The following is a 25,177-nucleotide window of genomic DNA, read 5'->3' as shown; positions in this document are numbered from 1 at the left end:
CGATCTTGGCTCTTCCTTCCCTTGCAACGTCTGTCCCAGGTGTGTGGAGCAGAGTGGGGATGGGGCCCCGGCTGGAGCACACCTAGTACTTGGGAGAGGTAGCAGAGAGCTGGGAGCTCCAACACGAGGCAAGGGCAGATGAGAAGGGACCCAGAGCAGATGCTGACCCAGGCACTCTCCACCCATGGGGGCCACCGGATGGACGGAGTGCCAGCAGGACGCCACTCACCAGCCTAACACACAGACCTCTGCAAACAACAATGGCAGGCAGGAGAGGCGGCCTGACCCAACCGTGTCCCATCATTCAGTGGTGTATTTTAACCAGACTAGCAATTCCACCTGTGTAACTTGATGTACATTTGCTACAGCCAGCCCGGCACAGCCCATGTGACCTCTCTGTACGTGTGTGTTTCGTGTCCGGCCTAAGTAGTTAGCATAACTCAAGATTTGCTGATGTGCAATCATCCGTCAGAGAAAATAAAATTGGAAACCACGTACACAGCATTTTTAAAGTTTTTACTTTTTTCTTGACTATAGAAGTAACCCGTGTACATAGTTAATCATTTAAAAAGTACAGAAAGTATAAAGCAGTGTTTTTGTTTTTTTAACTCCCATCATTCCTCCAGCCACTCTGACATTTTGGCATATTTCCTCTCTTTTTGTATGATTTTTTTTTCATGATTGGCATCCTATTGTACCATTCTATAACAGTTTTCTTTTTCCACTTATCATAGTATCACTATCATTCTGCCACATCATTAAAAGCTCTTTGTAAACATTAAACACTCTTCATTAATATTTACAATGGCTGCCTAGTAATCCATCTTGTGGATATACAGTAATTTATCTAACCAGTCCCTCAGTGTTGGACAATTAAGCTGTTTCTAGTTTTTCAGTATTATAAGTAATGTCAGGATAAACGTCTGGGGGGATAAAGCTTCATCTGAATTTCTGATTTTTCCTTAAGACAAACTCCTAGAAGTAAGGTTCTAATTTAAATGGGTCACATTTTTAAAAAAAAATTGTAAATCAAAAGTTAACCTGAAGGTCTCTCTAGTCACAGCAGCTTTGGAGTTGACACAAAATACCTCTGAGTTTGATGGCCCCTCCTAGTGGGCAGTGCACCATCAGCCCCTCCCACTCTGTCACTGATGTGCTTCTGCTTCAGTCCAAGCTTCGGCCCACACAACACTTCCTGCCATTATGAAGCTGAAGAGGCTCCTTCAGGCCACTGCCAGGGCCACCATCTGGCCTCAGAGGGCACCGCCCTAGACCAAGCATGAAGCCAGGCTGCATGAGCTTCCTAGGGCTTCTGTAACATATTCCCTCAACCAGCGTACTTTAAACAACAGAAATTGATCCTCTCACAGTTCTGGAGGCTAGAAGTCAGTGTCCTCAGGGCAGTGCTCCCCCTGAAGGCTCTAGGGAAGAATGCTTCCTTGCCTCTTCCAGCTCCTGGCGGCCCCTGGCAATCCTTTATTGCACCAATCTCTACCTCCATCTTCACGTGGTCTCCTCTGTCTGTGTCTCTGGTCCTCTCTTTTTATAAGGACACCAGTCATTGGATTTAGGGCCCACCCTAAATCTGGGATGACAGATCTTGATTCTTACTGTAACAACTTCTGCAAAGACCCTATTTGCAAATAAGGTCACATTCTGAGATGGCAAGTAGACATGAATTTGGGGGAAGGAGTGGTGCAGAAAATTCGGCCTCTAGGCACTGGTGCTGAATCAAATCTCAGAGAGAGAGTTTTAGGTAAAGTAGAAAAGAATAGCTTTATTGCTTTGCCAGGCAAAGGGGGATGCAGTGGGCTCCTGCCCTCAAAAACTGTGTCACAACCCAGGAGAATTTGGTAAGGAGTTTTATAGCAATGGTTTAGGGTAGGGTTGCTGATAAAATTAGGGTGTGTGCAGGGCCTGCACTCCTTTAATCTGGTCTCAGGTAATCTCTTGATGAGCTTCTCTGGTTCCTTTAATCTGGCCTCAGGTGGTCTTCTCTGGAATAAAGAATGACAACATCTTCCATTTATTGGGGGTTTTAGTTCTGTAAAGAGCTCAAAGATATTTTTATGTGTATCCCTTGAGGCAGAACCAGGACCCTTCCCCAAGGCTGCACTATAGTTTCTTCACTGCTCCTACCCTGTCTCTGCGTCCCCTCCCTTCCCTGATTAGCAACTGTTCAAATCTGCCCTTTAGAACTCAGGGAAGGTCATGGAGGCTGGGGTTTATTCCCTACAAACAAGAAACAGGAGAGAGAAAGGCTTCCATGCCCAGGAGCCCCATGGGGTCCTGCTCGGTTTCAGGGTGACACTATTTAACCTGGCTATGCAGATTCTTCCCACTCTTGAAATAAAAACTCAGGCTGCAAAGGGCCCGCCACACTCCCTTCCTGGTGGAGAACGTGTGTCTGGAAGGCCTGACCTTAGACCAATTAGACAGCAGTCACTGCTCCAACAAGCTAAAAAAAATCAAAACCCTCATAAAAATCCTGCCTCTAGTATACCTACTGAGCTCTGGGGAACATCGTAACTTATGGTCCTACCATTCCTATTGATTTTTTTTTTTTTTTTTTCTTTGCGGTACGCGGGCCTCTCACTGTTGTGGCCTCTCCCGTTGCGGAGCACAGGCTCCAGACGCGCAGGCCCAGCGGCCATGGCCCACGGGCCCAGCCGCTCCGCGGCACGCGGGACCCTCCCAGACCGGGGCACGAACCTGCGCCCCCTGCACCGGCAGGCGGACTCCCAACCACTGCGCCACCAGGGAAGCCCCCTATTGATTTTTTTAAAGCCAATAAACCACCATTTATTGAGGTTTCCACAGAAGAGCAGAAGAAAGTAATTATTCAAGATGCTTCCAGATCACCAGGGCTGCCTGCAAAGCTAGGAAACCTTGCAGGCCTCGGGGTCCCACACCCCCAGACTTACTCCTTTTGGAAGTTGGTTGGGAGGGGACATGATGATAACTGGAGAAACATTTATTGAAAGCCTATCGCTGTCCACTGAACATGTACGCACATTTTCTTTTCTGTTCTTCACATCAACCCCACAAGGCAGATCCTATTACTGGTACCCGAAAACTGGGTTTGCCTCTTGGTGGGTGTTGAGCCAATAGACACAACCAAGCCAAAGATCAGGGGAAGGAAGGATTTATTATTACTTGCAGCAAGTGAGAATATCAGGGATCTTTCCCAAAGCAGTGCCTCCCCAACAGCAAAATTGGGGAGGTTTTAAGCTAAAGGTACATGCATATTCATGAAGGGGCTTGAGCAGAGGAGAATTCAGCATAGAATTGGGCCCAAGGTCGACAAGAGTCCAAGCCTTAGTTGACTGAAGTCAGGAGGGTCAACCTCATCATTCCATCCTCCACCTGGGTGGGGTCCTTAGTTCCTGCAGAACTCAAGCACTGTATCAGATCGTGATGTATAGCCCTTGATGTGGCACTAGGACTCCGCTTTATCACTGCACTATTGTTTGACTGCCTTTTCTCTGTTCCTGTCTTCTTTTGTCCCCATAAGATCATTGATTACTGGGACCTGTTCAAGGGCAAGAATCGTGGCCAGGCTTAGATCACCAAATGGCTTAGGCCAAAATGGGTTCTCTTATGTCAAGAAAGCCATGCCTGGTTCTCTTTCTCTGGGGACTCCCTAGCCCTATCTTCTTCCTTTATTACTTCCACTCTGTAGATGAGGAAGTGGTCCAAGGTGCCATGGGCAGTTAGTGGTGGGATGGCCATTCATTCTCCCCCACCCCTGGCCCCCTCCTGTAGCCTCAACTGTCCTTCCTCTCCCCATCAGTGTTTAAGCAAATCCCTCCCACTAACAAACAACCCTCTATTCCTTCTTCCCTTGAGGCTCCTGAAACTACACACCTGGTCTCAGATTGGGACACGAACCCAATCGCACCTTAGATGGGATTCAAATCCAGCCAAAGCTCAGATTGGGACTTGAATCCGTGGGCTGGGACTCAAACCCACTGTCTTTTAGTTAGAATCACTCACCTGGTGTCAGGACTTACTGAAGCTCAGGTTCTTTATGTCTCAGCGCAGAAGGAATTCAGCAAGAGGCAAAGTGATAGGCAAGAAGCAGATTTATTCACATAGGATGCCTGTGAGGGATACAAGCAGGTAGTTCTGCCCTGAGAACTAAGTGGGAAAGCTGGTTTATTTAGGGAGATACACACTCCATAGACAGAGTGTGGGCCACCTCAGAAGGCGACAGGCCCCAAAATATGGGGTGGTTAGTTTTTATGGGGTGGGTAATTTCATAGGCTAATAAGTGAGAGGATTATTCCAATGATTTCGGGGGAAAGGGACAGGGTTTTCCAGGAATTGGGCCACCACCCACTTTTTGGCCTTTTATGGTTGGCCTTGGAACTGTCATGGTGCCTGTGGGTGTGTCATTTATCATACGCTAATGTAATGAGCATCCAATGAGGCTCAAGGTCCACTGGAAGTCAAATCTTCTGCCATCATGGGCCTAATTGGTTCTAACCAGTTTATGTTGTATTCTCATTGGCCCTGTCATTCTTTTAAAGGTTGTGCCATGCCCCCTTCCCTCTGTCTCAGTCTCATCCCCCCTGCTTGCTTGGATCCCTCTTTGAACTGGGGCTGCAGAAAGCTTCTTTGGGTTTTTGGTTCTTCTGGCCATGCTCTCTGTTGGCACCTCTCCTGGACCTTCACACGTTATTCTTGTGCCAAGAACTTCTTAGATTCCCTGCCAGCCTTTCTCTGATCTACCTGTGCACCACTTTGAAGCCAAAATGGCCTCCTTAAAGTGCAAATCTATCCAGGTGTGTTGCTTCCCAGTTTAAAACTCTCCTGCACCTTCCCCTCCATCCTTGTAGTCTTGGGGCTTGGACCTGGTTTTCAAAGCCTTACTCAATCTAGCCCCTGCGTGTCTCTCCCACCTCCTTCCTCACTGCTCCTCCAGCTTCAGACCCTTGATCACACCAACGTTTAAGGGAACAGACTGAGTAGGAGCAGCTGGGAAGGAAGAAGGAACACCAGGCGATGTCAAGGAGGGTGTGTGCTGCAGCATCCAACTTGACCCAGAGGTCATGCACCCATAAGAATTTTATGAAAAGGGCCTACAGGACTTTGCAACAGGATTGGCTTGCTGCGAGAATTTTAGCAAGGCGCTGGCGTGGGAGCCAGATGCATCTGGCAGGGAGTGATCCCTTACACTCTATCCCACTGGAGGGAGGGCTCATCACTCCTATGTGACAGATGGGGAACTGAGGCTCAAAGAGGGGAAGTGACTAGCCCAATGTCACACAGCATGTAAGTGGTAGAGCACCAGGACTCGAGTCTGAGAGCTGGGGTGAGAGCCAGGGCCAGGTGTTTATTTCTCATTTCTAATCCCAGCAGCATCACCACCCCACTCCCTGTTGAGCTGTGCTCAATTTGAGGTGACTCATGGCCATGCCAGCAGCCACAGAGGCTCTTATGAACCTTTCCATTCCGTGCTGGCTGGACAGCCCTGGGCTGCAGGGGCTCAACAACTCAGCTCATCTGCAGCTTGAGAAGAAGCAGTTACAACGTGCCCAAGGCCACCAGCCAAGACTCAGGACAGCTGGGAGGCCATCAGGGGCTGGGGCAAGCGAGACTCTCAGGAAAGCTGGTTTGAGGAGCACATGTCCAGTCACTTTTCCCTTCATGTGTCTCGAGAATGCCTCCCTTGGCAGGTACCAGGGAACACAGCGATGAACCAGAGCGGGACAGTCCTGCCTTTGGGTACATTACGTTCTAGGGAGGGAGACCAGCATCAACTGCCCAGCGGGATTAGCCGCAGGGAAGGGAAGCTAGAAAGTGAGGAAGGGCTCCGGCTTGGTGTCAGCCTGCCGGGGTTAAGATCGACCATTCCCTGTGTAAGCCTGGGGGGGTTCCTTCACCTCTCTGGGCCTCGGTGTCCAGATCTGTGAAATGGAGAGAACCATGGGGGTGGGTGGGGGTAAATGAGACGGTGCATGGGAGGGGTTAGAGTAAGGCACAGGGCGAAGTGGATTATTATTGCCTACATCTGCATGTAGGAAGCTGGAAAAACAGAAAGGCTGCCCAAACCTGCCTGTGGTTCTTGGAGGGCTGGAGGCTGGGGATGCAGGGTGAGTGAGCCCAACCCGGGTCCTGCCCTCGTGAAGCTGATAGTGAGCAGAGCTGTGGACACGCTGCCATATGACAAAAGTTGCTGTAACCTAAATGTTGGCTAAGGCCCGTTCCACGTGCTTCCCCAATGTCTGCACCATCCTGGGCATATAGTTCCACAGACACACCTGGCCCTGACTGCACCCCCATCCACTCTCTACACCCCTCATGTCCTCCCCACACCCTTTCCCTCCCTCTACTTCTGCCAAGTCCGCGTGGAACTCAGCCCCAGAAACTGATGCTGAAGTCTCAGCCTCTGTGCACTGGTGCCAAATCGAATCTTGGAGGCAGAGTTTTGGGTGAAGTAGAAAAAAATAGCTTTATTGCTTTGCCAGGAAAAGGGGGACACGGCAGGCTCGTGCCTCTCAAAATTGCGTGTCTCAACCCAGGAGGATTTGATGAGTTTTATAGCAATAGTTCAAGGGTGGGGTTGCTGACAACATTAGGGTGTGTGCAGGGCTTGCACTCCCTTAATCTTGTCTCAGGTGGTGGGTCTCCTAATTTTGATGAGCTTCTCTGGTCCCTTTAATCTCGCCTCAGGTGGTTTCTTGGCTGTTCCTCCCTTGATTAGCAACTGTTCGAATCTGCCCTTTGGAACTCAGGGAAGGTCATGGAGGCTGCGGGTCTATTCCCTACAAACAAGAAACAGGGGACAGAAAGACTTCCATGCCCAGAAGCCCCACAGGGTCCTTCTCGGTTTCAAAACCATGCTGCTCAAGGTCTCCCGACCTTCCAGAAAGATTATGGGAGTGGGAGGGGGTTTGCATCACAGCCCCACAAACCGGTGATGCTGGACTCTTTTGATTCCCAGTTCCCTCAGCTCTGCCACCGGCCACCCTCTTGCTCACCCCATCCCCAGGCCTCTCCACCAGCAATTTCCCTTTCACTTTCTTGGAACAATTCAGCTCCCTCCAGCCTTTGCCACTGACCTCAACTTGCATCCCCTTTGCATTTCCAGAGAAGCCTCAGCTGTGCTGCCAGCCAGCTCCAGGCTCATGTCCCACCCACAAAGATGACTCATTTCTCTCCTGATAAGATACACGTGCCTCATGGTTCCTCTCAGGAAAAGTCCCAGCGTCAGGTTTGGGTTGTCATGAAGAATTGTGGGCTGCCTCTGTCGCACTAGGATGGGTGAGCACAGAGGCTGTGGGAACATGGGAGGGGGTGGCTAATGGAGTCTGGGGTGCAGGTGCAACTCAGATCGGGACTTGGACCCACGGGCCGGGGCTCGAAGCCAGCCAAAACCCAGCTTGGGACTTGAACCCACAATCTTTTAACTGAGGTCACACACCCAGTCTCAGGACTTAATGAAGCTCAGATTCTTTTTTTTTTTTTTTGCGGTACGCGGGCCTCTCACTGTTGTGGCCTCTCCCGTTGCGGAGCACAGGCTCCGGACGTGCAGGCCCAGCAGCCATGGCTCACGGGCCCAGCCGCTCCGCGGCACGTGGGATCCTCCCGGACCGGGGCACGAACCCACGTCTCCTGCATCGGCAGGCGGACTCCCAACCACTGCACCACCAGGGAAGCCCGAAGCTCACATTCTTGATGTCTCGTGGCAGAAAGAATTCAGTGAGAGACAAAGTGATAGGTAAGAAGTGGATTTACTTAGAGAGACACACTCCACAGACAGAATATGGGCCATCTCAGAAGGTGAGAAAGGCACCAGGGTATGGGGTTGTCAGTTTTTATAGCAGTGGGTAATTTCATAGGCTAATGAGTGGGAGGAGTATTCCAGCTATTTCAGGAAGAGGCGGGGATTTCCCGAAATTGGGCCACCACCCACGTTTTGACCTTTATGGTCTGGCCTTGGAACTGTTATGGCACCTGTGGGTGTGTCATTTAGCTTGCTGATGTGTTACGAGGAGGCTTAAAGTCTAGTGGAAGTCGACTCATCCTCCATCTTGGACCTATTTGGCTCTAATCAGTTTATGTCGTGTCTTTGGGCTCTGTCACTCTTATAAAGGTTGTGCCCTGCCCCCTTCCCTCCTGTTTCACAGGGACTTGTCCTGAGGGAGGACACATCTCAGCAACAAGACATGGCAGGGAGAGGAACTGGAGGAGGAGTGGGGGGTAGCGTGTGGGCACGGGGCCACCCACCCAGAGGGCTCTCCTGGGCTGCAGGAACCTCTCAGTGCCCCGCTCCGTCCCCCGTGTGGAACTAGAACTCTCTGCATTGGGATTTGTTTAAGAAAAAAAATTCAACTAAATAAACTTTAAAGATCTTATTGGCTTTATTCAGTGAATCAGGTGGCATCTAAACTAGCAGATAGAAAGGCACTCTGAGGGACTGTACACAATGAGACTTTTATAGGCAGAAGGGAACGGGACAAGGAAGTTACCCCAGACCAAACAGTAAGGAGATTATGGCAAGGTCGCTTTCCTTTAGGGGATGACAGGGGGCCCTCAGGCAGATGACGATTCCTCATCAACTGGTTAGGGCTGAAACTGTAGTGAAGTCTTGTTTTGGTGACATGGGGCTTAGCATAAGTGACTCCATTTAGTGCCTGTTGTCTTGTTTTTAACAGATCTTTTTGGTTGTAAAAGACCCAAACTGAAGACAAACAGGCAAAACATAAGGGCACTTCCTGGCTCCTGGGCTGGGATGTCCCGAGGTCTAGGGTACCAGCAGGTCCAGGGATTCAAACGATGTCACCTGGGCCTGTTTTCCATGTTTTGCTACCTCTCCATCCCACCTCCCTCGTGCTGGCTTTGTCCTTGTATGGCCACAGCTATAGCTCCCGGCTTCTGGAGGAACAATCCAGCGATTTCAACAAGAATGCCAGCCTGTCTCCCAGGCCTGGCTAGGGTCACATGCCCAGCCCCGAATCACTTGCTGGACCACGGGGTGCAGATCTCTCTCAGCCAAACTGGGGTCCAAAGGCTGACTCTGGGGACAGAGTGTGATGTCAGCCCAGTTGTGCCAGAATAGGAGAGAAGAGATGCTGCGAAGTTAAAAACAAGTGTCTGCTGCCTTTCACTAAGAAACAGGACTTCCCTGGCCGTGCAGTGGTTAAGACTCCGCGCTTCCACTGCAGGGGGTGCGGGTTCGATCCCTAGTGGGGGAAATAAGATCCCACATGCCACATGCCGCGCAACGCAGCCAAAACAAAACAAAAGGAGAATAACAAACAGGCTTTCAGAGCAGGGAAGGGGTTTGTTAAGGTCACCAGCAAGCTTGCTGAAGCCGAGACAGAACTCAGAGCCCTTGGGCTGACTCAGTTCTCTGTGTCCCCTTCTCTCTCTGACATCCGGCCCAGCCCCGTGGGCAGCTCAGGCCTGAAAGGAACGCAGTGGTTCTGGGACTGTCAGTCCCCCATGGGCCTCTAGCATGCTCTTGACTTGCTTTACCAAAGAGCTGTTTGTTCAGGTTCAAACAGCAACTGTTTACCCATGTGAACCACAATCTATGCATTTGGAGAGAAGAAACCCCAGAGGAAGCATTTCTGTGGCTTTAGTCTTCGAACAAAGCGTGGCCCTGGGCCAGCCAGCTCCGAGCCTATGGGCCTCACTTTCAGTCTTCAACCCCCAGAGAGGCTTGGGAGCCTATTCGACAATATTAAGATAATTTTTTATTTTGAAATTTTTTTTTTTTTTTTTTTTGGCCATTCCACGTGGCTTGCAGGATCTCAGTTCCCTGACCAGGGATTGAACCTGGGCCATGGCAGTGAAAGCCCAGAATCCTAATCACTAGGCCACCAGGGAACTCCCCTATTTTGAAATAATTTTGAATTTATAGAAGTTGTCTATAAAACAGTACAAAGAATCCCTGTACACCCTTTGACTCAGATTCAGTGATTGCTAGCGTTTTGCTACGTCTGCTTCATCACTCCCTTTCTCTACATGCTTGTTTTTTTCCAAGAATGACTTTAGCTGCAGACATGATGTTGCTTCACCATTAAATCCTTCAGCGCGTATTAAAGAACAAGGGTTCTCTTTCCTATTACAGAACAATTTGCAAGGTCCAGCGACACGACACTATGATCTAGCATTTACGTTTTACTGATTGTCCCAATATTTTCCATTATTCTCCTCCTCTGCTATACAGAATCTGGTCCAGGAACAAGTGTGCTATGTGTTGCCCCGTCTCTTCAACTTCCTTCAATCGTTTTGTCTTTCATGACCCTGACAGCTTTGAAGAGCCTAGGCCAGTGGGGTTTTTTGCTGACCTGGGCCCTTGAGCTCTTTAATCGATAGAAATTGATAAGAGGCCAGACAAGGAATTCAGGCAAGGCTTTACTGGGACTCATGCTGCAAGCACAAGGGAACGAAAACAAGAAACAGGTGCCCTTCCTCGCTTTCCAAGGGCTGGCAAGCTGGTTCCTTCAATAGGGTGAGGTTGGGGGCAGATTGGTTGGTCCACTGGAAGGGTGGCTTAGGTGGCCTGCCCACCCCCTCGGTGGTGCTGTGTACAGGAATCAGGTACAGTACCCTGCTTTTGCTCCTGGCACATCAGAAGTGGCAGTTGGCTTGTGGCCTTTTGTATCTTATTGTTCATCATTGCCCCAACTGCGCATGCATGCAGTTATTTTTAGTCCCTTATATAGTTTCTTTGTATCTGTCGCTCAAGGAGACATTTGTCCAGGGGCAGGAACAAGCACTCCTGTGGAGGGTCCCAGGTCCCAGCCTATCTCAGTTTTAGCTGACAATCTGCATCTTAAACATGCTTTCCTGGTGATCCTGACGCCCTCTCTGGTCTCCCTGTCTGAACCCAGAGTCCTGCTGCGATGGGGGAGGCCTGTGTCTTACTCACTGGGGGCCCCACAACTGGCTCAGGGCCTGGCACCCACTGGGGCTCAAGAAAGACTAGACTTTGGAGCTGTGTAGACAGGAACTCCAGCCCAGCTGTGCCACAGAGTGGCTTGGGCAATGGCTCACCCTCTCCAGCCTCACTGTCCCCATCTGTAACCTCACCGTGGTGGTGGAGAGTGGTTGGGTTGGTCAGTCTTTAAGGCCTTGCAGCTTTGAAGCTTCGTTATTGACCCTCAGAAGGTTGAGCCCAGCCCAGGGATCCCTTTCCTCCCGCATCAGGAGCTGGAAACTGGATGTCTTAGGCCTCTGATGTCAGTCACTCACTCAAAGTCATCAACTATGGATACATTTACGTATCATCCATGTAAATTCATTTGCTGAAACTATGAGTTGCTTCTCACTAATGGAAGTTGGCAAAGGTGATAGGAAGTCATTTCCTCGATTAGGTTACATTATACAAGTCTCCCTCTTAGAGGAGGGAGCTGGCTTGATGAACTGAGCTGCCATTCTGAGCAAGCCCAAGTGGCCGGGAACTGCAGGCAGCCTCCAGGGTCTGCAGGTGGCTTCCAGCTGACAGCCAGCAGAACCCAGGGCCCTCGGGGGGCTGGGGTGGGGGGAGATGCGGGAGGGTCAGCAGAGGCCAAGCCTCAGAGTCCATGTGCAAAACATCCCAGTGATGTTTTGCACATGGACGAAACAGAGATTCCACTTCAGAACAGAGCTTTCTTTTCCGAAACTTCTTTCCTGATTCCATGTCTGGACCAGACACACTAGGCTCAGCTAACACCGAGGGCTGGGCCCCTACAGCCTGTGGGTGGGTCTGTCTGCACTCACCGTGACTCAGGTCTGCGAGGGAGAAGGGGTGGGAGCAGGGTCGGGGTTCTCTCACACCAGGCCCCGCATCGGGAAGGCTTTCGGGCAGAGATGGAAGGGCCACCCTGACCACTGCAGCACCCCTAGCTGGTTCACCAGTGTGGGATGAGGGGCCCAGTGGCCACGTCCTTAGCTTCAGCTACAGATGCTTCTTCTCCTTTCCTCCTCTGGACCCTAAATTCTCCCCATTTCCAAATCCTTCCTTCCCAGGACATGTGATGCCTTCTCTTCATCTTGCTGAGGAAAGTTCTGGCCCTCAATCTCTGATCTTGTCCCACACATCTGAAAATTGAGGGGCTTGCTTTCCCAACAGTTCTATAATTTGCCGACTGCATCCCAACGGCGACCAGGTTTCCTCATATTCCAACCTACGTTGTGCCCCAGGGCTGCCTACCTCCCAGGGAGAGACTAGAACCCTCCTGGGAAAGAGACTCGACACTCAGCCTTGAAAGTATTAATCCACGCAAGCAAATTAGATCAGTCTCCACTGCATGTCTCCCCCAAGAGTGGCGTTAGTTAGACCAGGCTGATGCTGTAAAATCACATTAGCAGCTGGGAGATTGGCCAGCGACTGTATGAGCCTGCAGTATAGCCATGCAGGAGGGCATGAGGTCAAGCAAAGCAGTGACGGAGACCTTGCTGACTGCTGGTTTATGGGGCAGAGCCAGGATTCCTGCTCCTCCCCAGCCCTAGAGCCAATATGTGACCTGTCCCCACCCGCGAACGGGGACTATAGCAGGTCCTTGCTGCAGGAGGGACAGGGGTGCTTCTGATGACATGGACTCTGCCCATATGAAGCAGCTAGAAACCAGAGAAGCTAAGTCCCAAAGCACGAGGCTCCTCATGGTAAAGGGAACACACAGGTCAACTGCACATCTGAAGTCAGGTCCTAGAAGGTCACATCCACCTCCTCTGTGTGGACAGGTCTGCTTTCACTCTGACCACATCTGCTAGGCTGCCATCTCCAGACCAGATGGGAATTGCACAAAGATAAATGTGACGCCCTGTTTCAACCCACAGTCTAGACCTTCCAAATTTCCTTGCCCCCTCTAAAGGGGCACAGTGGCTGCTAAAGTTTTCTGGCAAAAACTGGCTACCGTGAAAGGTGTTTTGAAAGGATTGCCAGAGGTTTTTAAGAGACTTTTAATGTTGAACTTTAAAAAAACTGCACTTCATCAAGAAGCAATTTACCCAAACATTCAAGTCTCTTCTGGGTCCTTTCAAAATCCTGAACGGGAGTGGAGAGTGGGTGGGGAGTTAACAGTGGTCTCAGGAAAAGGGCTTCACAATGGAATCTGTGAAAGAAGTCTCTTTCAAATAGGCTATTCAAAAAGCATGCTTGGCAGTGACAAAAACCAAGGTAGCCTGCAAAATGGATTTCCTTCCCAGGGAGAGAGTTCCTAGGAATTATCCCAAGTTTTATAACTGGAGGGTATTTGTGATTATTGTATTCTCTCCAAACGATTATGAGCTGGAGCGAGGCTGGAAACCCTGGAGGGTCCTGACCACGAAGGGCCAATAGTCCAGTCACCTGCCAGGGCCAGATGCCAAATTTAAAGAGGCTCTAAGACGACAGACCAATTTGTTTTCCATCTCAGAGATTCTCAGAAGGGATGAGAAGCTGACACAACTGTTATGGTATACAATCCCCCCACCTCAAACAAACAAAACACTCACTTGCAAAACTCAAATTTGATGCTTGCTTTTAAAGTTTATTGACAACTGTTTGGTCCCAACACACAAAACAGCACTTGAACCACAGAAAAAGTGTTCAAACAAAGTAGACAGTTAAGAAAAACATCTCTTCCCCCAAGCTCAATCCAAAACAAACAGTGCAAGATGGGAAAGGGGGTTTTGGTGATAACTTTTGTCTTTTTTTAAACAGATAAATCTAATCTGGTACATCTTTCCACCCAGAAATAAAGAATTTCGTTGTCTTAATTCTCATACATCATTCTGTCACATCATTCAATTAAACCTCTAGATAAAAAAAATAGATAGCAATTGGACTGGCCATTGTGGAGTACATTATGAACACAACGAGCTTCGCTGTATTCTCACACCTTCAAACAGCGATTGTTGGAGTCACACACGCGTCCCAGGCTGACAGGTGACTCCAGTGAACAATTCAACCACACCCACACCACAGCGCACAACTCCAGTCTCTTCTTTGTCTGTTGCCCAAAGAAGCTGCTCTTTGAGGCTGTTCCTAGTGACTTGTAATGGTGCCTCTTACATCTTTAAAGTCCACATTCTTTACCTTCGAGCAAAACTAAAGTCCACGTGTGCAAACTCAGCCTTATGAAATCTCAGAATAAGGCGACTGATGTTCTCAACACCAACTTTGTCACACTGTTTAAAAGCTTCTTACAAAAAAGTGCACCTTTGCATTTTACTTCCTGTCACACTGTGTCGGTAGAGGAAATGCCTTTGGGAGGACTCAAGAGTGCCATGATGCCTAGAAGGCTTTCCCAGGGCCGTTCCATCTTGGTTGGGGCCATGTGCTGAGAACTGGGAATCACTGGCTTCATTTAAAAGATTTGGGGAACAAAAAATCTTACTTGTAAAAATCTCTCAATAGCCCTTATTTTGTGGCATTTTATCAAAATGCTGGCTATGAAATCAGAGCCCATTTTCTGGCTTTCTAGAAGTTACAAAATATAATCATTTCCCCAAAAGAAACCATCTAACTAGTGGAAGACCTTATGCCTACAGGTTTTTTCTGCTCTATGAACGAATCCGCCTTTTTGCCCAACAAATACAACCCATTGTAAATGTCAGGTTTCTCCAGGAGGCGTAAGAGGCTGCCCGTCACCGGATGCCTCAGCCACCTCAAGGCGAAGGTCATTCCACAGGGCAGTGCTCCCTCAAAAGCTGGCTTTTCCCAAATGCCAACATCAGACACCACAAAAAAACCCAAACATGCTTCCAACAGCAAGAAGTAACAGAGTAAAAGCAGACACTATTAAAAGACACTGAGTTAACAGACACAAACACACAAATACTCACACACAAAGCTTCCCAGCTACCAAAACCAGCTTTAAAATTATGAATACAAGGTTAAGTTGATCAACCTTGGCCTTCCTATGTATAGATAGAATTTCTGTCTCTTCCTAGTGGAAAGAGCATTGATACCATTCCTGTTAAAGCACCTCCCTCCTCAGCTCTGATTTGTAATTTATGCATTTGATGCATATTTTAGAAAATCAGACTCTCTTCCCAACATTGCCTCTCGACACACAATAATGTGTGTTGGAATTCAAATGCTGACTTTAAATTCATGACACCAAGACCATCTCCTTTTCCTTAACCTAATCCATATCAAACTGGAACTTAACATAAAAGGGAAGCTTAAAACATCCTTGACTTTCTAGAAAGCTCCTAAATGGAACCCCAAAGTGGAAACATTTTTAAAAATCTGTGATGAAGCCACATTTGTCAACTACAGACATAGTTAAATAAAAAACAAGGCACGCTTACAAGTCACATGGAAGCCAGGAGCCTTCACATCCAACCAGAAAATACATTCTTCCTGCCTCGCCCACCATTCTCTTTCAGTGTTGTGATTGCACAGGATCACAGAACAGGCTTTGCTTCAAAGACACCTCATGCATTTGATTAATACTGTCTGGAAACATCAGTAAGCAAAGGCTTAGAGACTATATTATGCTACATGTAAGATTTTACCACTGACCTGGCTTGATGGAAGTAAAACCACTTCCTCCTTGCTGAGTTCTCGCTGCTGTCTTCTTACAGAACACCATTACACTTCATAGTAACTAACAAAAATTTGTTAAAATATATTAATGATTCTTTAACAAATGACAGAATTTTTTTTTTCCAAATAAGTGGGGGAAAAACTGAAAGAAAAAATTCAGCTCAAAGCTGTGTCAATGTAAGAGAAACAAAACATTATGGAATATGTCTAAAGATGAAGTAACTGGTTTCTAGGGGATCTTCATTAAAACAGAAAAGGTTTTTTTGAACCCACTTTTGTGTGCAGAATCAGACAGTGCTTTCCCATCCTAATTCTATGTTCAAAACGAGACTCAAAGCTTGGTTATAGGTGCAAAGGAAAAGTTGGCTGCCAATTTTACTCTATTTTTGGGTTGCTTTTTGGCTGGGCTTTCCACAGGGTCCTTGCTGAGCAGCGACTCTGGGGTTTCCGTGGAGAGGCAGGGAGGCACTGGGACAGCTGCTGAGATGCCAGATGAGCTGGGATCAGAGGGCAGGTTTTCGTTCTTTATTGGTATTGGAATTTCCATTTTCTCTTCTTGGTTTAAAACCATAATTTCTGTAAATACAGGAAAGCAAACACATTCAGTTCTAGGACCTGCAAAAAGTGTCTGTTTTCAGTTTTCCTTTCTCGAAAAAATAATCCCCAAATGTCACACCTATGCCATAATTTACTTATTAGCTCTGTGGCCAATATTATGTGTCACATAAGTCAAACATTTATAAACTTCATCTCAGGTCTCCCTTGAATTACAAAACTTCAGAGACCTTCGTTTTTGGCTACAAATCAATGCGCAGTGGTTTAAAAACATTTTTTTCCACTTTCTCTGCCCATTCATTCTCTCTGTCAGGTAGTTAAGGACCCATAAGCCACATGTGACCTAAAGACTTTCAGACCAGGAGGGGCCTTGGTACCAGGGGGCCCTGGCCTATTCCACTGACAGAGTACCGTGCTCTACGTGCACCCGAGGTGGGGCTGGGGGCTGGGGAGGGGGAGTGGGGAGCAGGGCAAGCAGAGATAAGGGGAGAACTGCACAGAGTCAGAAGTACCCTCAAAAATCCAGGAAGTGAAGCAGCCACTTTTCCCAGAGCGCACACAGGCTGCTCTTTCTCTGGCTGAGCCACAAGTAACTAGCCTGCTGTAGGTACAGAGACACACTGCTTGGAAGTGATGTGTCCTTATACCTTGGACTGCCACTGCGTGTGCAAGGGGCTCCCTCACCAAAGGAACATAGAGGCTGAGGGTGACGGCGGGGAGGCAGAACCTCAGCTCAGCTCTCAGGCTGACTCTCGCTGGGGAGAATAACGGACAGAACTGCCAGCACTGCTCAGGTTATTTCTTTCCCCGGCACACAGGGATGGTTGAACTCAGTACACTAAACACACCAAGGCTACACGCACGGAAGAGCTAACGTCAATTTCCCACCAAGTCTATGCTTCTAGGGGAACCACCCCCGCCATCGCCACAGCCCAGGTCCAGCTCCGCAGCCAGGTAGGTATACGTCTCCTCACTGACTATCTTCCAGATAAACAGCCTCAGCTCTTTCACTGGGTGACGGTGCCAAAGGTGCCAAAGGCTGCTAAGAAGACCGAGGCCTGTGGTCAGCAGGGTCATCTCCTGGACGGCAGTGTCAGCAAAGCGGGGAAGGACCATCCCAACAGAGGAGACGACAAGGGAAGGACCTCGACAGAGCAGGTGGGCTGGCCTCTCAGGAGGCCAGGGACACGACAGAAAGACAAGAGGCCTGGGGCTCCAATCCTGGCTCTGCCTCTTCCTAGCCGAGCAGCCTGCCGCCCGTGCCATCTCTAGCTGTGGCACAAGCTGGGGCACGAGACACAGGTGCCCTCCCTCCCCTATTCACAGTCCCACAGAGCCCCAGTACCTTCTGGAGTCGTTCAACTCTGGGCCAGACCAGGGGTGACGTGTATGTCTGGTGACGGGCGGGGGTTGCCGCTGGAGTTGCTGCACTTTCCAAAGGTGGGGAGCACAGCCCAGGAAGCCCCTGCACGCTCCCCCGTGGGGTCCCCACCCCCAGCGCAGCTGCAGCACCCCTCAAGACCACCATCGTTCCCGTGCTTGCTGCTCCCTCAGCCACCTCGGGCTGTGAGCAGGAACCCTGATAGGAAAAGGGGGTCCTGAATAATCCTCCCAGGTATATTTGTGCCTGGAAAGGTAGAGTCTCTCCCCACTCCCATCAAACAGTGAACATCTTGGCATTAAGGGTTTACTGTTTAATTAAAGCCACAGAGAAAACCCCACAGTGACAGGGCCTCCTACCAGAAGGCTCCTGAGGGCGCTCCTCAAACTGAATGAGGTCAGCGGACTGGAGGATGACGGGATCCGGTCTCAGCTGAGGGGACGGCAGGCACGACGGGACAGGCGCGCACAAGAGGTCCACAGGGGAGTCGCTGGTCAGGCGGAGGAGCTCCTGCTCCACCGGATGGGGCCCTGGGGGAGACGGAAAGCGGGGCTCCGCTCAGGACTGCGCGGCCTGTGCCTGAGGCCTGCCTTCTCCTTAAGGTCAGAAGTACTCAAGGTTTAAAAAAAAGCCATTAACAGAAAGGTCTGGGTCACTCTCGGTAAGTGAGATGCCACAGCCAGGATCTCCCATTTGTGTTCTTAGGAACAAAGGGGGCAATTAAAAAACGCTGAGAAAAATTTAAAAACCCATAGAAAGTAGTTAAGTGAGCAAAAGGTCTGAATTAGAAGACTTGGGTCCCAGTTCTGTCACTTCCTCGCTGAGTGCTCTTGGGTAAGCTACTTAACCTCCGGAATTTCAGTCCTTCATTTGTAGGATGGAGGTAACTACTGCTGAAGGCTGTGCTGACAGCTTGAGAGGATGAGCTACATTCAGGTGCTTTGTAAAAATGTAAAATGCTACATAGCTGATTATCCTATAAACAGAAAGCACAGTAGCACTTGTAACTATTTAACAACTTGCAGAGTCCTGAGAACATAAAATTCTCTTATCTAGCAATGGACTCAAAATTCAAGCGAGTTGATTTCTATCTAGTACACAGAAGATTCCACATAAAATCGGGATGACTCGATGTTGTTCTCAGTAATACTAATGCATTACTATCAAGTCTTTCCCAGGACTGTCCTGTGACAAAGACTCTCCCTAACCCAGCTTCAGTAAGGAGCCAGGCCCCTCCAAGCGCTCTTCTCCACCAGACCTTGACCTCGGTCTTCTGTGTCTCGTGTCCTTGCCATGTCCAGTCTTGACAAGAATCTTGAGAAGTCAGTTTAGCAAAAATCCCCCAGCCTTTTGATATCTGATCAAGTTCTTCATCCCACCCCACCCCTAACCTCTGATGTCTAAGTCCTTGGCCGGCCTTTAACAAGAATCCTCTTAGGTCGGCAGGAATCCCCCTACCTTGATGTCTCCTCTTGGTAGTTGCCCAGCCACCGACCCCCTTGCTCTGCTCCTTGACTATAAGCCCCCACCTGTCCTTGTCGCATTCAGAGCTAAGCTCTATCTCTCTCTCCAAGGGCAGCAGAGTTGACTCCACTGCAATCATCTTGAAGTATTCTAACGTGTCAGAGTCTTTTTCCCTTAACATCTGAATTATGCTGGCTTATGGTCATTATGGGGGCTGCCGACATCCTTCAAGAACCTTAACCGGTCAACCATCAAATGCGGGCCAGTTTTTTCTCTGTTCTTAACCAAACACCAGACTCCTTTGGAAAATGCATGAATACTTACCTTTAACGAATGAAAATGGCCGTCGTCCTTCCCCCTCAAACCACCCCAGCTCCACCCCAAGCCATTTCCTGAAAATTTCACCAGCTTTGCTTTGTTTTTCCTCTCTTACCGTCACCACCTGCTCTGAGTTTGAGTTCCAAGGCTGTGCAAGATTCGGACACCTCCAGGATGCGCTCGGTAGCTGAGGGCCGGGTTTCATGACTGGCAGAGGGGAGACCAAGTGAACTCACACGACCTGGAAGACAAAGAGCACCCATCAAAGGGGGATCAGGGCGAGAACTGGGGCTTCTGAAGGGGGAGGGGATGGGGCTTACTTACTTTTCATGTCATTTTTTAACACTACAATTCTCTTATGACCATGTCCTTTTATCCAGACCACCTGCACACAAGACATACTACTGGTTAAGCAGTGGAAAAGGAGGGGAAATAAGCCCTAAAATTCAGGAAGAGTGTGACCTACTGTGTTGGGTAGCATACTTAAACATACTAGGACTTAAAGACCAAATTAACGCCAAGAAAAAGTCTTCTACACTTTGTTTTAAAGCAACAGAGGCTGTGGCAGAAACATGCCGCTTATAAAAAGCTGTAGTCTTAGAAGTTGTGAGACCCAGCTTAAAAATTACTCTTTATGGCTCTTTAAAAACATCACCTCCCAAACACCAGAGCCGGTATATAAATGAAGCTAGTTCTCATGTGGGAGCTCTTACCATTTTTTCCAGATACTAAATGCACCTTAAAAGAATTAATGGCTCTCCCACGCCTCTCAAGCTAAGCTCATTATCCTGACCATAAAACAAGGGCCCTGACCTAATAACGCTGCCCCCACCTCCGCCGAGAGAGGCAGCAGTGGCCCTTGGCTCCCAGAGCCCCCCACGTGCATCTGTCACCAAGTCCCTCATCTCGGCTCCCAAGCTGTCCTACCCTCGTGTCCCTTCCTACTTCCTTCACTCAGCCTCAAGCCCAGCGTAGCGCTCACCTGGGCCTCTGCAGTGGCAGGCCCCTTGCCAGGCTCCTCCTCTCTTCCTGGTTCTCTCAACTCTACCATGGACAGCAGCCCCATAGCGCTTCCTACAGCAGCCCCGAGGCTCCTCCCCTCTCTCCACAGAGTCTTGGCCTCCATAACTGAGCTCTTACTTTGCTGAGAGGGTCCAGCTTGGGAGCTCCACAGTATTTCTCGCTGCTCTGCATCTGCTCACACTGTCTTCCCTCTCCCCTCTTTGTCACGTGGTTGATTAAATTCTACACATCGTGAGGACTCTGCTCTGGGATCCCCCGCTCCTGTCCTCCTCAGTGCCCACCGACGGCTGCACTGACCACACCGACTGTCACCTGCTCAGATGTCTTGACTCTCCATTACCCCATACCTTTCTGAGGGCAGGGTCTGGGACTCACCCACCTCACACCTAGGAATTTAATGAAGGTTTGCAGAATGAAGGAGAAATGCTAAAATCATTCATTTTTCTCCAACAGTATGTATGTTTTGAAAGGATCAGTTCAAAATGCCTGCAGTTTCATTATTCTGTCCGAGAGTGAGCCTGTGGCTCTCCAGGAGGACACCCTCCAAGAAACTGAGAAAACACCCACCTGTGGGATCGCTCCCAAGAGCTCCTCAACACTACTGTAGCCATACGTCTTGGGTTGCAGTGTTTCTCCGACATACTTGGTATAGGCCATGGAAAATTCATGAAGGAAAAGCTGCTGGTAGTGGTAAGTATGAAGCAAAGACCGCACGTTCTTGGCAAACAAATACAGACTTGTGAGCTTCACACACTCCTCTGTCTTATCATTAGTGAAAACCTGGTCCAGGAGAAAACAGCAGCATTAGAAACTTCCAGAGTGACTGGTCCTGCATCCTACAAGTGAGGGTCCCTCTGAGAGTGAAAAGATGCCAAGTCAACTTGAAAACGTGCAAAAAGCCAGGGAGGAGGGGAGATTGATTCAAGGATCTCCTCCAAGAGAGGGCTATAGCCTTGAGCCAACTCTGGTTCTATCTGCAGGTGTAAGGCAGCAGAGGTCTGATGAAATAGTGTGTCAGAAAGGAAGGAAACTGGTAAACTGAGATCTCAAACGAAAGGAGGCAGTGAAGAGAGAGGGCAAACCCCTAGGTGGACAAAGGGGCACCAGACAGTGGGGACCGAAGCCACTAAACCTCATCTCCCCAAGGAACACTGTGATGCAGGACAACAACATCACTATTCTTAAAACAACAACAAAAGCAATAAAGGGAAAAAACCCCACAAACACCTTTTGTCCTCAAGTAAGCAAATCTGTTTACCATAAGCCTTTCAGTCTAACATGCCCTCACTGAGATCTAGAGAACAGATCTTTCCCAGCCTTAGCTGGCCATGGAAAGCCTTTGGTCCAGGAACATCCACTAATATTGCCTAGAACTAGTGTTCATATAATACATAATTAACAGAGTTTAGAAAATGTTGGATTTGATATTGTGAAAGAAAACCAGAGCTGGATAGTAGTTCAAGTGGAAAAAACATTTTCTTCAGGACTATTGCAACAGGGAAAAGGACACCTAAGTGGACACCTAAGTATAGGTGTCCTTTTCAGATACAAGGAAAAGTGAGGACTTATAGCCAAGGGGGGCTGGGGAGAGGGACATCCAGGGTAGGGGGAATTCTTGTTAAACTGACCTAACAGGATTCTTTTTTTTTTTTTTTTTTTTTTTTTTTTTGCTGTCCATGGGCCTCTCACTGTTGTGGCCTCTCCTGTTGCAGAGCACAGGCTCCAGACGCGCAGGCTCAGCAGCCATGGCTCACGGTCCCCGCCGCTCCGCGGCATGTGGGATCTTCCCGGACCGGGGCACGAACCCGGGTCCCCTGCATCGGCAGGCGGACTCTCAACCACTGCGCCATCAGGGAAGCCCCCTAACAGGATTCTTGCAGAAGGTAAGCCAGGGTGATCAGATACCAAGGGTAGGAGATTCTCTCTAAAACTGGGCCCTATGGGCCCATCAAGGATAAGGGCAGGGCCCAAAGACAAAGTATAGTCTAGAAAGTGGCTCAGGGGAGACTTTGGCTAAGGAGAGAGTTTTAAAATTATTTAATTATTGGTCACGTGGTTATATGATAACAATGGTATAATCACTGTTTTCTTACATTGCGGGATTTATTTAGTTAATATTCTATTTAGAATCATTTTCTTTTGGGGGACTGGTATTCAAGTTACTTTGGCTTCATAAAAGAAGTGGTGTGCTTCCCATCTTTTTTTTTTTTTCCAAGTGATCTAGAAGTGGTTTTTACAAAGTTGGAGTTTTTAGGTGAGTTAAAACCCAGTTCTTAACCATCTGGTCCTTGTGCCTTTTGTCAGTGGTAAAATTTCAATGATGTTCAGTCTTTTTTGTGTTAATTGGTCTAATTTTTAACTTCTTAAAAATCTGGAGTCAATTTAACTTTTTTCCTCAGGATCTTATCTATTTCCTCTAGGTTTTTATATTTGTTGTCCCACAATTGCACACAGTATTCTCTTACTATTCTTCTAATCTTGAAGTATCATCCTTTTTTATTTTTAAACTGCACCGCGCGGCTTGTGGGATCCTAGTTTCCTGACCAAGGATCGAACCTGGGCCCCCTGCAGTGGAAGCATGGAGTCCCAACCACTGGACTGCCAGGGAATTCCCGAACTGAAATTCTTTTTTTTTTTTTTAAGATTTATTTATTTATCTATTTATTTATTTATGGCGGCTGCGTTGGGTCTTCGTTGCTGAGCGCGGGCTTCTTCTAGTTGTGGTGAGCCAGGGCTACTCTTCATGGTGGTGCGCGGGCTTCTCTTGTTGCGGAGCATGGGCTCTAGGCGCGTGGGCTTCAGTAGTTGTGGCTCACAGGCTCTAGGGCGCAGGCTCGGTAGTCGTGGCGCATGGGCTTATTTGCTCCGCAGCGTGTGGGATCTTCCCAGACCAGGGATCAAACCCATGTCCCCTGCATTGGCAGGCGGATTCTTAACCACTGCACTACCAGGGAAGTCCCCCTGAACTGTGATTCTTGAAAGGCCACCTGGTGACCAGCCAGTCAACCTTCCTTTCTGCCCTGCATCTGACTGACAGACCACCACATAAGCGATCTGCTTCAGAAAGAGGTAACAGCAGCAGAATCTAGCCTGGTACAGGAAAAAGGCACCCCAGTCTAAGAATCTGGAGGCCAGGGCTTTCATCCTGGCTTGTCACTTGTTTGGGCAGGGTGCCTGCACCTGCCAACACCTCTGTCTGTTTCTCTACAAAATGACCCATCAGTCTAATCTAGACCATTTGGTGATCTACAAATACCCAATACAACAGTTTTCATTACGGTGGTTCCAGAACCATTACCATTCATACCTCAACTAAGTAAGGCAGACTCTTCAGAAGTTCGGTCAAAGTCATGAACCCATATTCACAGGGGTTGAGAGGAGTACTGTGGGTGGTTTCATAGTGTCTCTTGAGCTCATCAACAGAAAGATGGGCAGTTCCCTCCCAAGACATCAGCAATACCAGCAGTTGGGCAGTGAGAGCACGCAGAGACTTGCGGTTGATCAGCTGAATCTGTTTGCCAGATTCCATATCAGCAACCTGGGAAGAACAAGAATGCAAACTTTTCAGAACTCAAGAGAGACAGCCTGGGTCATAGCTGGTTCATCTAGTTTCACTTTGGCAAACGAGACCAAAAGAGGAAAATCTCTAAGTTTTTTTCTTAAACTGAAGTAAAGTGAGTGGGTTTGCTGTAGCGTCTTTGGGACCCCAGATCAACACTTCAGACCAACTGCAGCAGAAATCATTCTCTCCCTCCCTCCCTGCTGGTCCATAACCAGAAACTTCCATCAACACCACTGCTCTCCCAAGAGAAAGAGATAAGACCGGCCAGCTGACATCCATTGGCCCAAGCTTGTGAATTAAGGGTTGGTGTTCTCCGAAAGCAGGAGGTGGTTAGATTGCAGGCGACCCTCCACAGAGCTGCTCTGCAGTCGACTTGCCCCACGTGTGTGTCCCAGGGGCTAGACACAAGGCCTTCTCTGTCCAGGGGCAAGCAGCATTCTTATAGCCCATAAGCACTTGAAAAAAAGCTGGTATTTTCGTGTCTGACTATATGTCTACTTCTCGATATTTTCAGATTCTCAAGGAGATAAAGGGTTTAACTGATTAAGTGCATTGGGAGGGAAACCTTGTGAAAGAGACACAGCTTATCATTTGGGGACCAAACAGCATGTGAAGCATGTGAAGAAACAAACATTTGGTGGCTGAGACCTGCAGGCCTTGGGCATGGTGCGGGTGGGAGGGGGGCCGCGTCTGTGAAGTGAGCCATCATGGGAGTGAAAACAGGCAGAGCTTCAGGACACACGCTGCTCAGGCCTGGGCAGGCGAACCACTGCTCACTATCATGGCTGTTTTCCCCTTTATCTGATTTCCAGCCAGGACCACGGGTCAAGCTCAGGGGCTTTGGACCCTTGGAGGCAGAGGGAGGGTGGCATTTGAGGAGCCAGCCCAGTACCAGTTTGTCTTTGGAGCCGACGCCCACCCAGAGCCAGGGCAGGAGGCTGGTGGGTCAACCCTGACTCCACTCATCGTGGTTATGGATCTGTGAAGATTCACACTACGGATTTCCTCAGCAGACCTGGGGTTTAATCAATCAACAAATACAAGCCCAGGGTAGTCTGAGTCATCTTCTTAGATGCCCAGACCATTATTAAGAACAAAAAATAAAAACCTGCTTGATGCTACTTAGATACATCTCTTGATTCTCGACCCAGGCTACACATTAGAATCACCTTGCGAGCTTATCTGTGCTCTGAGGCTCAGAGCACACCTGGCCTCATTCTATAAGAATCACAGAGGCCTCAGTATTTCCCAGAAGCTCCCCGGAAGACCGCAATGTGCAACCAGGGTAGCAAGCTGGAGCTGCTCCCATCTTTTCCCACTTTAATGCTCACATCCGAACGTCCCGGTCATCGGCCCTTATTCATCACAGTCAGCGGTCGTGGCTTAGTCTTCCGAT

General features: G+C 48.8%; 1 protein-coding gene across 5 annotated transcripts in view; it reads right to left on the bottom strand.

Moving 5' to 3' along the window:
• Nucleotides 1-13,453: 13,453 nt before the first annotated feature.
• Nucleotides 13,454-25,177, bottom strand: part of MARF1 (meiosis regulator and mRNA stability factor 1) — a 41,188-nt gene continuing 29,464 nt past the window's right edge. For 3 of the 5 annotated variants that reach the window (XM_007466949.1, XM_007466946.1, XM_007466950.1), the window contains 6 exons: nt 23,527-23,757; nt 20,787-20,999; nt 19,521-19,581; nt 19,312-19,437; nt 17,774-17,944; nt 15,810-16,054 (listed from right to left, as the gene is read on the bottom strand). In XM_007466949.1, coding sequence (XP_007467011.1) covers nt 15,810-16,054; nt 17,774-17,944; nt 19,312-19,437; nt 19,521-19,581; nt 20,787-20,999; nt 23,527-23,757 — 1,047 coding nt within the window. Of the gene's footprint in view, nt 16,055-17,773; nt 17,945-19,311; nt 19,438-19,520; nt 19,582-20,786; nt 21,000-23,526; nt 23,758-25,177 lie in introns of all 5 variants that reach the window. The other 2 variants (XM_007466947.1, XM_007466948.1) reach the window with 2 other exon arrangements.

This window comes from Lipotes vexillifer, unplaced genomic scaffold, assembly GCF_000442215.2.
Source record: "Lipotes vexillifer unplaced genomic scaffold, Lipotes_vexillifer_v1.1 scaffold232, whole genome shotgun sequence".
NCBI lineage: Eukaryota > Metazoa > Chordata > Mammalia > Artiodactyla > Lipotidae > Lipotes > Lipotes vexillifer.
The sequence above is the reverse complement of the archived record's forward strand: the minus strand, read 5'-3'. Positions and strand labels throughout refer to the sequence as shown.